At 43.1% G+C, this 14,312-nt stretch overlaps 1 protein-coding gene across 1 annotated transcript; it reads left to right on the forward strand.

Annotated features, from left to right (window-relative positions):
• Positions 1 to 230: 230 nt before the first annotated feature.
• rab11fip5b (RAB11 family interacting protein 5b (class I)) lies at positions 231 to 13,450 on the forward strand. Its single transcript, XM_086300648.1, has 6 exons — positions 231 to 1,484; positions 3,099 to 3,628; positions 6,459 to 7,062; positions 7,680 to 10,133; positions 10,982 to 11,117; positions 12,555 to 13,450. The coding sequence occupies exons 1-6, from the start codon at positions 1,105 to 1,107 to the stop codon at positions 12,813 to 12,815; spliced, it is 4,365 nt and encodes a 1,454-aa protein (XP_086156774.1). The 5' UTR covers positions 231 to 1,104; the 3' UTR covers positions 12,816 to 13,450.
• Positions 13,451 to 14,312: the final 862 nt, after the last annotated feature.

Here is a 14,312-nt window from a genome sequence, read left to right on the forward strand (position 1 = left end):
ACTTTTTTTCTAGGCACAGTAAGCCAGGTAAACTTCAGCTGCATAAATATGAGAGCATTTTTACAACAATTAAATAATGTAACCGAGATATCAAGGAATCCGTTTGTGGTAAACAGCGCATAAAATTAGAAAGTCTACAGCGTCTGAGTTGTGTAAACTGCATGTATGACTGACCTGTCTCTGAAGTCCACTAGATGGCGCTGCAGGATTTTTTATCCCAACTAATATCATTTTTTTTTATTATTGTTGTTGTTTTTTATTTTTGATATTAGGAAGTAGAGCTCTCACAGGAAAAGCAGCTAGCAATATATTTTCATACATTAAAAAAAATGTTTGATCACTTTTAGGAGTATAAATAGTTAAAATTATACGGATCAGTTTTCATTTGCCATTTACAAAACCCGAGTAATTTGTGACCTGGAGGCCCATATAACTGGTTTTACATTCAGCTTGCACTCAAATTAGACCTGAAGTCTGGTTGGAAACAACAGGCGCACACACTAAAAGACAGAAAAACAGGATGAGCTGCAGAATATTTGGCTTTGACAGAAGGTTCCGCCCAGAAACTTCAGTAAATCCATTTCCCGCATATTAAGCGAAGCTGCTGAAGCTGGTCTTTCTGGCTCAAACGCACTGACGTCGGCTCTGAGCAGAGCTTCTGCGCGTCGGTGGATCTGATGAAGCTTTGTTGGGTGTTCCTCTTTAATTCTGCGGCATCTCTCTGGTTGTCTGCGGGCCCGTGGAGGAGGGCGGGCCGTAAACGCTGGGCAGATCTGTGGACTGTAAACTAACTGATGCGACGTGAGCCGAGCATGGATGATTTGAGCACGCAGCTCACCTAACGGGATTTGCATTTATTGAGTCATGGTAGTATGCGAAGCTGGAAGTTGAGGAGAAGCCGAGTCTGCTGTCTGGAAAGTGACCTCGGATAAACCCTCGGAGGCTTGGCCGACTTTGGACATTTTCTGCAGAGGTTTTTTGCGCAGCGCGGAAACTCCAGCACAGCGTGAAGGGGGATGATCTCCTAATCGACTGATAAAACACGCCACTAAGTAAATTAACGACTGCTGTCGCACACGCAGGGCCCCTTTGTAGCGGTGCAAGATGATGTCACTGATAGATCTGGACGATGATCAGAGATGGGTGCCCACTCATGTGAATGTCACCGTCCTCCGCGCAAAGGGACTGCGAACCAAGGGCAAGCATGGCAGCCGCTACCTCTACACCATCATCCAGGTGGGGAAGGAGAAGTACACCACCGGCCTCGTGGAGAAGGCGGAGGTGCCCGTGTGGAACGAGGAGTGCTGCTTCGAGCTGCTTCCCGGGATCCTAGAGGATGGCGGCCGGAGCGCCTACCCCCCGGGGAGCGGGGACCTGGTCCTCACGGTCATGCACCGAGTGCTTATCGGGCTGGATGTGTTTCTCGGTCAAACCATTATACCTCTTGATAAGATATTTCATGATGGAGTGTGTCCAAGAGATGAGTAGGTTGGCTTTTTATTAGTGCAACTTGCCTGCCAAACGTGTTGTTGTTTTCAGTTTAGTGCCACAAAGAAGTGATGTGTCTTTTTCTTTTTTTGTCAGACTATGACAAGATTATGTTAAATATGTTTTCCAGGAGAATGATGTGCAACTTTCAGGTCTTCATTAAAAGCATGTAGTTCATGAAAGATCTTGGGAATAGTTCCCATCTCACGCAGCAGTGATTATCAGTCATGTGCAACATTACAGCCCAAAAGGCAGCAGCTCCTTCCACGGGAGACTTTAGCAGTGGAATCAAATGTGCTGTTTTTGCAGGATGACGAAGAGGTTAGAAAGCTGCCAAGCCTTTAAAACTCGTTACACGCTGGCTCTTTCCCCCCTGTCCCGATACAGAGATACTCCAGCAGCAGTTCCCACAATGCACCGCAGAAATATGAGATGAGATGCAGTTTTCACTGAGATCCATTGTAGCCAGAAGACCTCCATCTTTATCCCACATCATTTCAAAGGAGACATTTTCTCCAACTTGTAGGAGAATAAAAACATGACCTGTAAATAGGTTCCCATTAAAGAAACCCATTAATGCTTATATTCAGGATAAGATAAGAACCAGTTGAAGTAAAAGGCCAAAATATTGGCCAAACAAGACTACAGTTGCTCTAAATGAAGTGTATCGCACTAAGCGCATTTGTTATAATCAAACCCACTGTCTTTCCTGGCCAAGCTGGAGAATCTCTGCAGGACTTCTGCATCCAGTTGTTGGCTGTCAAGTTGTCACAAAAGCTCCAGTATTATTTTATTTTAATGCTTTTTGCAGATTATTAACTCTGGCTTCCTTTTTTAAAACAAAAGCTGTTTATCTTTACTTTTTGTTTTTCAGTAATACAGTTGAAGAAAAGACACCAACAAAATGTTACAGGCTAGATTCTCCTCCCAATCCAAAGGGCTCTGGTTTTACTTTAAATTTAACCATGTGAGCAGAAGAAGGTTCTTATCTTTAGGTGTTACCCACCTTCATCTTTATATTCCGTCATTCGAGAGCTCGGCTGTGGCACAGGTGGCATAACTGGATGCATGACATTGGTGTGATACTCTTCCACTATTAACACTGAAGAGCAGAATGGAGTAAAGCAATACAGCACATCTGGCTTTAATTGTGGCTTCTCCGCCCTCTCGCCTCTCTCTCTCTACGCTCTGTGAAACTCATGCTGGATTCCTGCTGTTAGTTTTGGCTCTGTAACATCTTCTCTGGTCAAGTCTCAAGACTTTAGGAGGCATGAACAGAGGAAGGATTTTATTAGTTGACCTCTCATGTTGTCCATGTCTTTTTGTCCATACGTGCATACCAGGTGTAGGTGGGTAGATCTGGAGGAATTTGAGTGGTGATCTGCTGTCTGAGGCTTACAAAACAGTTTTTCCCAGGCAGTTTGACACAATCCCTGAACCAGTATTTTCAGGTTATGTAATATTTCGAAGGGCTTGCCAAAAGGAAATGGTTGTTTTTGTTTTGTTTTTTTGTTGTTGTTGCTAAAGTTCTGATTTCACCTTTAACCAGATATGGTAACAGTATCCTGCTCACGTGCTGTATTGTATTTCTGTTTCTTTTACTTCTGCAGGTGGTTCAAGCTCAACTCGAAGGCAGGAAGAAAGGAGAAGGAACGTGGCCAGCTCCAGATAACAGTCCAGTTCACCCGCAACAACATGACAGCCAGCATGTTCGACCTCACCATGAAGGACAAACCTCGCTCTGCGTTTGGAAAGCTCAAGGATCGTGTCACAGGGAGGAAGAGGGGGGACGTGGAGTCTTCATCGGCCATCGTGCCGGGCCGTTACGCCGCCCTTTCGGGATCCCTGGGGCAGCCGTTTGGAGAACAGAGCGTAGGGGTGGTGGAATCGCGTGATGTGGAGGTAGCAGAGGAGAAGAGGAGCAAGATGAAGGATTTCTTCAAAGGCAAGCTGCGGAAGTCGTCGGACACCAGGTCGTGTTCGTCTCTGGCTTCAGAGAGTAGTTTGTCTTCCATGGCCAGTGATAACCTTGGCCCTCCACCCAGTCTGGATCTGCTGTCAGACCCTCCCAGTTCCCCCATCTACACTAGCAAAGTGAGGGTTGACTCTCACTATGGGGAGACAGATTTAGCAAAAAAAGGTAGGCTTTGAAATAGTTCAAGTGCATAACGCAGAGTTAAAGAAAAAACCAAACCTTTTTTTCTGTTTTCTAGCAGCCATGCTACACAAATTCCACCTACTCTAACATCACAAACATTTTATTTTTATTGAATAAAAGTCAGATGAAAAAAATCACATTTATATGAAATATACAGCATATTTAGCAAACACGGATTTTCTTTAGATTTGTGTGCAGCGGCTGTACTGATCAGGACATAGGAGACATCAGGATCTGAAAATAGTTTTGTTTTGAATGACCTCCATATCTCATCATGCATCTTAGTAATCTTTATCTCTCCTCATAAACGCGGCTGTTTCTTTGATAAAAAAGCACAAAAAAGGGAACAGACAGTTATCTCTATGCCATCGCTACTTAGAAGCTACACAGCCCAAAGTTTCCCTGAATAATGGTGCAAACGCAAAACTTAAGATATTTGTTGACTGGCTTCAAAGGCAACTCCAACTATGTATGGACCATCGTCTAGATATGAGCAATGCCCGATATCAGCATATGATTAAATACAAATAAGTATTTGATACATTTTTTGTATTTTTCAGTCTGGATTGTGAAAAACAATCTAGCTGTCATTAAAATGCAACCTTAAAATTAATTGAAAACCTGACTGAATTTTAAATATAACAGTTATTTTTAATAAGTGGAAATAGTGCAAATAGTGACCCCCTTAAGTCCAATACCAACTGATGTCACTAAGTGCTGCGTTTCCTCCCTTGAAAGGCTCTGCTGGGCCTTTACTGGAGCTGCCTTTAATCACTGCTGGTTTGTGGGTCTGTCTGCATTCAGCTCTGCATTTGTTTATCAAACTGTATTCAAGAAATATTCAGTTTCTTTGCCTTGAGAAACTCTTGGGCTCCTGCTCTTCTATCAGCAGTCACATCATCAATAAACAACAGTGACACAGTCCCAGTGGCCAAAATACATGCCTGTTTAACAGGTGATGGTATGCTTCAGATCACGAGTCCTCTCCATATTTTTCTCTGTCCTTGGGTTTTCTTTTCACTCTCTCTGATAGGTTTATTTAAGTTTTTCAACCAAATGATCATTTCCTTCGCATTCATCAATATCTCAATCGAATTCATGATGAGAGTTCCAGTTGAAATTATACCAAATGCACGTTCAACACTTGGAATTAACTCCGGATTTCTTATCTGCTCAATTTATGATAAAATAACAAGAGAACAGGCCTCAATCGGTCATGTAACTGCTTGTCAATCAACTGTCCAATTACTTTTAGGCCTCAGCTGTATCAGGAAGTAAGAAGGCATTTACCATTCTGCTTACAGTTTTTTCTGATTGCTTAAGCACATTTTTTGTAACTATTGGCTAATTTTGCAAAACTCTTCACACAAATAAGAAAACCTGTCACCCAATCATCAAAACATTGTAGTTCTCTTGCAAAAGCAAACACAGCTAGATTAACTCTCCACACCTTCGTAAAAATGGTGTTTCCGTATCAAACAGTACACACAAGCCATCATCTACTAAGCACACAATGCGCCAACTGCACACTGATGGTATGAATACAAAACACATCTGGCTTTTGCTTTCTCTGTGCACAAGGTAGGCTATGTCAGTTTGAGCTCATACTTCTGTCATAGATCCATAAGCATAGAGGGATCCAAACTTCAAGTACTGGTGTTTATTCACACACATCAAAACAAACACAAGTGTTTATTTCCAAGTATAGGATTATTTGCAATCGCCATAATGACTATATGGGTTACTTGGTCTGCAGTGAACATGCTTCCTCTGCCCCCAGCATCTGGTCATCTAGCAATTCTGTAAAGTAACAATTTCAGTATTTTTACATCAATGGTATTGGTGTGTTTCTCATTGGCATATGGCAGTGCTACAAATCTTTGTGCGAAGTGACTGTACTCACCGATTCTCATTTCAAGATGTCCTTATGGTGCTTGCTCCAGTGTAGCGGCTCGAGTTAGGCTGGACCCGTTGGCCAGCTACCCTCAGGGTCATTCCACGGTTGATTACATGGTCCACTATTGTAGCTCTGATGTCATCAGCAATTCTATTTCTTACTCTTCCTACCCTTCCTCTCCCCCCTCCTCATCTTCCTCTCCCCCCTCCTCGTCTTCCTCTTGCTCCTCCTTGTCCTTGTCGTCCTCTTCATCCTACTTCTTCACCTCCACGTCCTCTTCCTCGGCCTCCTCTACTTCTCACTCTTCCTGCTCCCTCCATTGTACTCCGCACACAGCTTACCTGTATTATAGTGCTTAGGCTGATTGCAAAGTGAACTAATTATCTAAAAAAGTTTTCACATGTGAAAGTGTGCCAGACAGTTGGCAAATTAGTGTTAATGATAGCCATACATGTGTATACTTTTGCTAGGAGTGTGTTGGAAATTTGGTAATTGAGTGTTGTGCAGTGAATTGTGCCTACAGTTTTGCAAAGTGTGTGTTACAAAATTGCAAACTGAGTGCAAAGCAGTTTTTGTGCTTTTAGTTTTGCAAACTCAGTGAGTGGTTTTGCTATAAGTCTGAATAGTTTTAGAGATTGTGCTACAGGAATCACAGTTAGGGTTTAAGCATTCAGAAAAAACTGTAAATGTTCAGAAATAGTGTGATCTTTGCTGCCCCTAGTGGCAAAAACTCAAACATTACCGCTTCAAACCAAAAAAGAAAAAAAAAGAACCAAGGATCCTCCTCAAAATACAGATTCAGATACATAGCCTTATACAGACACAAAGCTTTGTTTGTCTTCAAATAAAAACAAAGATGTATGAAAGAAGTCCTTATTTAGTTTTATTAACCTGTTTTTCCCATCTTTTCAACAGTGCTCACCAGTCAGCACACCACAAAAGTTCTCACTCACAAGCGCGCCTTCAGCGATGAAGCTAGTAAGATCACAACGGCCTTCCCTCGAGCCAATCCTGCAGTCGAGTCACTCAAGGGACAGACCATGACTCAGTCCCAGTCATCCTTGTGTATAAATGGAAGCCATGTCTATGACTCTGAGCCATCGACCCCAAAGGGTTCTGGAGCGCTCTCGTCCAAACTGGTTCTGCTGGAAAAATGCTCCCCGCTCTCTCGCTCGCTGCAGAATCTCACCAAAAGAAGCGAGGACAAAGCTTCCTTTGCAGAGGGCCGACGCTGGTCCTTTGACAAACTGAAGAAAGAGGAAAAAGAGGAAGAAAAGGATGCTCAGGCATCGTCTACTTCTATTCAAGAAGCTCAGATAGGGGGTTGCCCTGTGCAGGCAATGACGGTCTCGTCAGCTGCTGAATCAGCTGACAAAGGAAAGAAGCTAAGAAAGACGTTCTTTTCTGGAGGGAGGAGTGATTCTCTCCCATCTAAGTCAGAACTCAGCCATGCTGGTTCCACATCAGAGGGGAGGCTCAGAGGCTGGTTTGGCTCTAGTGAATCCCAGAACAAACCAAGGTGAGTTGGGCTCATTTACGACCTCGTGTCTGCGCTTCAGACACTTTGATGATCCAGGCGCAACAGAGGCCTGTGCTCAGTTGGGTGTCCTGGGTTCAGCCTTCACTCTTCTGCCTGCTCATTTGAAAATGGAATTGATTTAAATCATAATTTTTTCCATCTTACAACCATGCTGTGCCATCACCTCATGCTATATTTTCCACAAACAGCACTCCTGCATTGCCAGTTTTTCTACCCAGAGTGTGTTTCTTTCTGTGAGTGGTTTTGAAAAAGGATGTGAAGAATATCATTCCATGTTGACACGAGCTCACCCAACAGAATAGCTGCCAGTGCAGTTGGTGCTTGAATGGCTAAGTGCGATAGTTACTTTTCGTTGCTTGATTATTTTGCAGATGTGCTTTGCTTCTTTGTTTTATTTTACGTTACTCTTTCCATAAGTCTGTCATGAACCTCGTGAAGTTTAAAGACTGACGTTAAGCGGGAATATCCCTCTTTTGTTGAGGAATATCAGCTTGTATTCTGGTTATCTTTTCTGTTTTTGTACCAACAATGTTCCCCATCTGGTTACCTGGCACATCATTAACTAAGAGGACTATTGTGCCCTATTTCCTTCACAGGCTGGAAGTTTCTCCTAAGGTAGAACGCAGCTCAGATGTACCCCCTCCCCTCCCTCCTCGTTCCCCTGTTCCTCCTCAGTGCTCCTCTCCCTCTGCCTCTCTCTCCGGTCATGTCTCACCCGATGACTGCAGTCACATCAATGTCTTCACCCCTTCTTCCTCTCCCTCCTCAACCCCCATCTCCCCTTCCAATCCTTTCCTCCCACGTATGCAGCGCAATCCCTTTTTTGAGGAGCTCATAGCAGGAGAGTTGCAGAAGTCTCCTCCTTTTGAACCTTGCTCCTCTGCTGGCTCATCCCCCTTTCATTACACCACTCTACCTGCCCAGCCCCACACACCCACTGCTCCTCATGAAGTTAGCGCCACAAATATGGCTTCCATAAAGCGGGAGCGCCCAAGGGCAGTAGCTAGGCAGATATCACTTCCTGCATTATCGCCCAAAGTGGCCTCACCAAATCCTCCTAATCACTCCGCCCCTTGCTCCAGGTCAGAGAGTACAGGAGAATGGGAGGACTCATTTGATGCCTTTGCCTCTAGCAGGCTCAATTCCCCAAAAGTTTGTCCTCCCCAAAAAAAGCTGACAACCTGCCCGGGTTCATCTCGTAAACGTAGTTATCCCCTGGCCAATAACAGTAACTATGCACAAGAACTGCAAACATGTAATGAGGAGCCTCCACCTTTGCCTCCAAGGAGACTTTTAAGAACATCAGTGAATGAGATTTATTCTGATGGCTGGCTGCATAGAGGTCAGGAGCTAGCTGTCCATAAAGAAGCCTACCTCCTCTCTCAGACCGGTGTGGCCTCACTACAGCGTGGAAGAGAAGGAGAATGTAAAAGAAACAACATATCTCCTGACCCGCACACGAGCAGCGAGACCAGCGAGTCCCTCAGCCTGAACTCCCAGTCGCACACAAACGTTACTTCTCCGGGGCTCACGCCAGAAGACAAGCTCAAAAAGTTCAAATATGAACCTCTGGAAGACGAGACTGATTGCTGGGGGGGGATGTTGTTCGAGCAAGACTTGTACGGACGTGTGTGTAGAAGAAATTATGGACAATGCAAAGTAAACAGTCATCGTTTATCGCTGAACGCCGAGGAAACTACTGGAATTGAGATCACGTCTAAGAGCTCGGGGCCTAAAGTGCTTCTTGATAGTGAGATATCCGTTGCAGAGCTTTGGAAAATGTCGCCCACTACTCTCTCACATGCAGATGCCAAGGCGCTAGGTATTTCTCCCACTCCAGGAGAAGACATACTGGAAACGAACCTAGCAGAAACTCCCTGCACCAACAATAACATCTCTTTCTCGCTAACTTTAGGAGATCTGAACATGAATGTGAATAATACAGACTTTGGTTTTATTGATTCTGATGGGTCTTCGCACTCGGAGGTTGGCGATAAAAGTGGGACTTTACAGCAACCGCTTGAAAATTCACAGGTGGCCGTGTACCATTTGGAAACCAAACCTGAGGAAATATTTACTTTGAAGGACACTTACATCCCCGAGATGAATTCGTCATTTGAAATATCTTCCAATAAGCTGTGCAAAGTAGCTCCAGTCAGCCAAGACAATTGCCGTGATTATCGAAACAAACTGAACAATGTAGCACCGCTTGGTCACTCCAGGGTAACAAGCCGAGAAATGACTGCTTTGATGTCTCAAAATCAGACCAGTGTTTCACCAGCTGCTGAATGCAGAGAAGAAAGAAGAAATGACTATGATGATTTTAACCAGACGCAGAAGGACTTTGATGAAAATTGCAATATTCAAGCAGAGATGGGTAAACCTAACCAGCCGGAGTCATTTTCAGGGGTAGTTAGTGCACGTTTTAGACCAAAGGCAGTGTCCCGACAGAGCAGCAGCGACAGCCCGAACAGCCAAAGCAAAAGTGGAGACAGAGAGTTTGAACAGTTTTTATGTCTTGTGCAAAACATTTCAGAAATCAGTGAAGGACCGTCATCATATCAGCCCTCTAAATCAATTCTTTCTTCCTCGTTTGATTTCGATAAACAGGCAGGTTTGCTTGAATGTAGCAACAATGAGCAAACGTGTCACAGAGACTCAAACACAACATCGGCTCTATCTCTAAAAGGAAAAACAGCAGCGTGTCTTAAAGAAAACAGCGTTACAGGAAAACCTTCTGAGATCAGTTTTGAAGACCTCCACGCAAAAGTAGCGCCAAACTCGAGAAACCCTTGTGAGGCAAAGATTGGGCAATCTTTGCACGAACCCCCTTTTTCTCCCTCCATCTTGTCTGCACTCTCCCTGTCAGCTGATACACCTGTCTGCTGTCCGTCCATACATCCCTCAAGCATGGGGCCAAGTGCTGGAGCCAGCACTACGCTGGCCGTGGCCCCCTACACCTCCTCCTACTCTACCACCTTCACCACTGACCAGCCCCTGGTCGCTGCACGGCACTCACTTTTGCCTGAGGAGACACAGACAGCTAGCAGGTGAGAATCCTCACACTAGGACATCACCTGTGTAGCTATTTACAAGCTGTACTAAATTAGAAGACCTGACAATAGCCATGATTTGCACATATGTAACTGGGATGTGTTGTTGTTTTTAACTCTTTGGTTGCTGTGATAGTTTTGTTTCCTGCTGGTCCGGCTTGCTTCTCGTTGAATGCACTTGCATATATAAGTTCTGCCTTCTCATCCAAAGCGATTGGATGATTACTGCTGTAGTGCTCTTGGCTTTGCTGCACATTTATGTTATTCATCTCATGTTTCAGTTTGTGGTTGCCTATTGTATTTCTTTATTTCTTTATTCTCTTTTTGCTTTCTCACACTTTGCTGTGCCTAAATTTAGCCAGTTTTTCTGCTAAAGAGTCACATATGTAAACAGCACCAAAAAAGTGGTAAAATATGCATTTTTTCTAACCTTATTCACAAAAGTATTACATTTTTGTACTTTTGTCATGTACAAAAGTAAGGCAGGCAGCCAGAATCGTCATTGGTGTTGAGCATTAAACGTTTATTAGACTCAGAAATCAAAAGTCTGTTTTGTGTCCCAGCTGTTTTGGGGGTGAGGTTAGAATTTTCAGCGGGACTCAATGGAGCTCAAAGAAATTACACTGAAACTCGATCTGGACAGCTGCAGCTTTTCATGCTGTGCTCCAACCTTTATGTTAAATGTTCACATGCTGCATATCTTTCCTTCAAAGAGTGAGGTCTCAGATGTGTTAAACCTCTCTAGGAAATGCCAAGCTATCATTTGACTTGGACTTGGAAAACAGTTAGAAGCAGTTATGCTGAACCGGTGTGGAAATGCTAGTGCTCACCCCTTTGTTTTTCAGGCCTCACCCAGTGAAGCCAATAACCTCTAGCCAATCAGAGAAGAAGGAGGGTCGTTCAGTTCTGGAGAAGCTCAAGTCGACTATTAACCCTGGACGCAGCACTCATCAAGTGACAGCTGAACCTGAGAAGAGTCAGGTACTGTGAAAAATACTTTGTAATCTTACTTTGTCCAGTGATGATTATTAATTAAATAAATTCTCTGTCATATTGGGATGAGGAACTCTAGAGCAGCGGTCTCCAACCTTTTTTGCGCCACGCACCGGTTAATGCCCGACAATATTTTCCTGGACCGGCCTTTAAGGTGTTGCGGATAAATACAACAAAATAAAACCAGTACCGATACCAAAAAAAAGATTATTCATAACACACGGGAAAAGACCCAGGGAAACCGAATTAAAGATAAAAACGATAAAAAATAATGCTAAAAATTGATAAAACCCCTAAAAACCATAAATTTCACACCTGAGCCTCAACTCTCGCGGCCCGGTACCAAACGACTCACGGACCGGTACCGGTCCGAGGCCCGGGGGTTGGGGACCGCTGCTCTAGACCGTTTGAATAACACATCAGGGCAACACAGGAACAGTGCACCAGCTGCTTCCTAACACCCCCCTGTTAAACTGAAATCGCCTTCAACACTAGGAGAGAAATACTGATCCCATTACGCCTTCTAGGTGTGGCATAATTCTTTGACCTAGATAAGCATTGCACTTGAAGACAAGTGTGGAATTAATTTCATATCTGTAACTACTTACACGAGCATATTATTTGTTTCTGCAGGAGAGCTGTTCTCTTTTACATTTCTGCATCCTGTTTAAGTAAATATGAAATGTTTCAAACTGCAGAGGATTTAAAATCACAGTTGTACTCAAGCATTTCTCGCATCGGTGAAACTTAACTAGCAAATCAGCAATATTTTTTTTCTTTTTTAATATAACACTGGATAATGTCGCCCCATGTGTGGTCAGTTGTTGGTCAGAACTTGGCTCATAACAGTTACATTAGTTTCTAATTCACCATTTCAATTTTCAAAACACTGCACGAGTCTGACTTTGTGCAAACAGTGGAAGAATTAAGTCATTAACCTGCCATAGTAAATCACAGAAAGCCATTAGGTTTGTGACTGTTTAACGCTTCCATGAGCATTTATTGGCACCAGCAGTGCACGTGGTGCTAATAACTGCACTGCAGGACTGTTGTGATGACCTCACTGTTTCCTGTGACTCGTGTCATTTTTTTTAACCACCTGCAAATGAAAATGTCCCCACTTTAACTTTTTAACGCAGGGATCTGTCAATCATCAATCGTTTCAATCACATTTGGCACAGAAAGAATAGTTCGACTTTCTTTCTGAGATGCTTAGAGAGCGCTGCCTGGAAATGTTTAGGTTAACGTAAACACAGTGAATCGAGTTCAGACTCTGACTTTCACTCTTTATGCTAAGCTAAGGTAAACACATTTGCTGTCACGCCCAGAAAGAATGTGAATTAATATAGTTATTTCCTCTAAATATGATTGTTTACAGGTATTTTTCACATATGAAACCTTATTTTCCTTTGACCTGTCTTGCAGGAGGTGATGGTGGACAGGTCAGCCCAGTACCAGCACCTGACTAACATGGAGCTGATCTCCTTGCTGCTGCAGCAGGAGATGGACATGCAGAAGCAGCAAGCAGCCTCGGAGCAGCAGGAGGCGCAGCTGGAGAAATGCGAGGCCGAGCTGAAGAAGGTCAAGTCACAGGTTCGAGACCTGGAGGACTACATTGATAATCTGTTACTGCGGATCATGGAGCAGACGCCAACGCTGCTCCAAGTGCGTGCTAGGCACAAGTGAGGACAGTGCTAGTGTGTGATTGGTGTGTTTCAGGCCTCTAGGATATTGCATTATTGAAAGTTGTTATTTATGGATGAGAGTACGTAACTGTTCTGGAGGCAGATCTCCACCAAATCCGATCTCACAAACATCCAGGTCTTCTCACTGCTGATACTGCCCTGTTGATGTAGACACGATATTACCCAACATGCATGCTGGTTACTATCTCAATTTGGTACAAACAGAAAGCAGACAAAGCAGAAAAAAAGCTTTTATCAAAGCAGAAGCAAAAAATTCTTTTACTCATGCTTATGCATTAATGTAGTCAGCTGTTGTAAATTTAATCTTAAAGTCACTGCTTTCACATGTGCTTAAAATAAAAGAAAATAGGATACAGAAAAAAATTCTGGAAATGTTTTTGATGTGCTCTGGTCAAATATGATGTTAGCTTAAGTAACACTTTAAAAATGTAGGATTTACAGCCAATTCAATTTTGACACAAGGCTGTTTTATCAGTCCCGTGAAAAAATGCATCCACAGAGGTTAACTTGAGCTAACACCATATTTTTAGATTGTATTTAAGAATAAAGGTTGTAGCAACACATAAACTGCTGCTTCGCAAAGTGGATTATATTAAAAAAATGACTGTTTCTGCATTAACATTGCTGTATGATGACCAAAAAAACAGCATTTATGTTTGTGTCAGAAAAGACTGAAGAGGATAAAGACTTACAGTTTGCATTTGCAATAAAATACTCTGTTTCTTCAGTGCTCTCCCCCTCTCCTGGAATTTTACAGGCTAAAATAGTCAGAATGTTTTAATATATTTTTAAGCTTTTGTTGTCTGTTTATGTTGAAATTATAACATTTTACTGTAGGGATAACAGAGTAAACATTCAGTAAATAAGAGTATTATAAGTTATTTCTATCAAATAAAGTTTGTCATAATAACATCATACCTAATGCCACTCTAGTGTGACTGTAGCTACTTGCAATGCTTTACACGACCGCAGTACTGTAATATAATAAAATAAAGTGCACATGAGCCGAACCTTCCACACTACTTATGTTGTTTTTGCTACTGATCAAACTGCAGTAGGTCTGCAGAGTGACAAATCAATGCCGTCCTGCAAACTGTGCTGTATGTGGTAAGTCATGCAGCAATGCTTTTTATCTCCGCTAGAGGGCACTCCTGACTTTACAGCTTTGGTGGAAACCTGCTGGTTCAACAGGGACCTCTGCTCTGCAACTTCATTAGAAAATTGCATCCATGACTCCACAGACCAGGCAAACACATCCCTTTGCAGGAGTGACGACGTAATTGTGCTTCTGGAAGTGTTGGTTTCAGGTGGCTGGATTATAGTAAAATAAGAAAGCAAAGACTTTATCAGGTTTGGCACAGTTCCCGTTTAGAAGGAACAGATCTGTACACACAGAAAGGGGCTCACAAAATTTAGCAGATAAAATGTAATTGCAGTCAGAGAAGGGGTATCCTTATCTTGTCCTTATGTAATAGTA

This window comes from Aulonocara sp. 'chitande type north' Nkhata Bay, linkage group LG2 (genome assembly GCF_057382095.1).
Source record: "Aulonocara sp. 'chitande type north' Nkhata Bay isolate Kocher_YH1m ecotype deep benthic linkage group LG2, A_spYH_male_GT1.1, whole genome shotgun sequence".
Taxonomy (NCBI): Eukaryota; Metazoa; Chordata; class Actinopteri; order Cichliformes; family Cichlidae; genus Aulonocara; species Aulonocara sp. 'chitande type north' Nkhata Bay.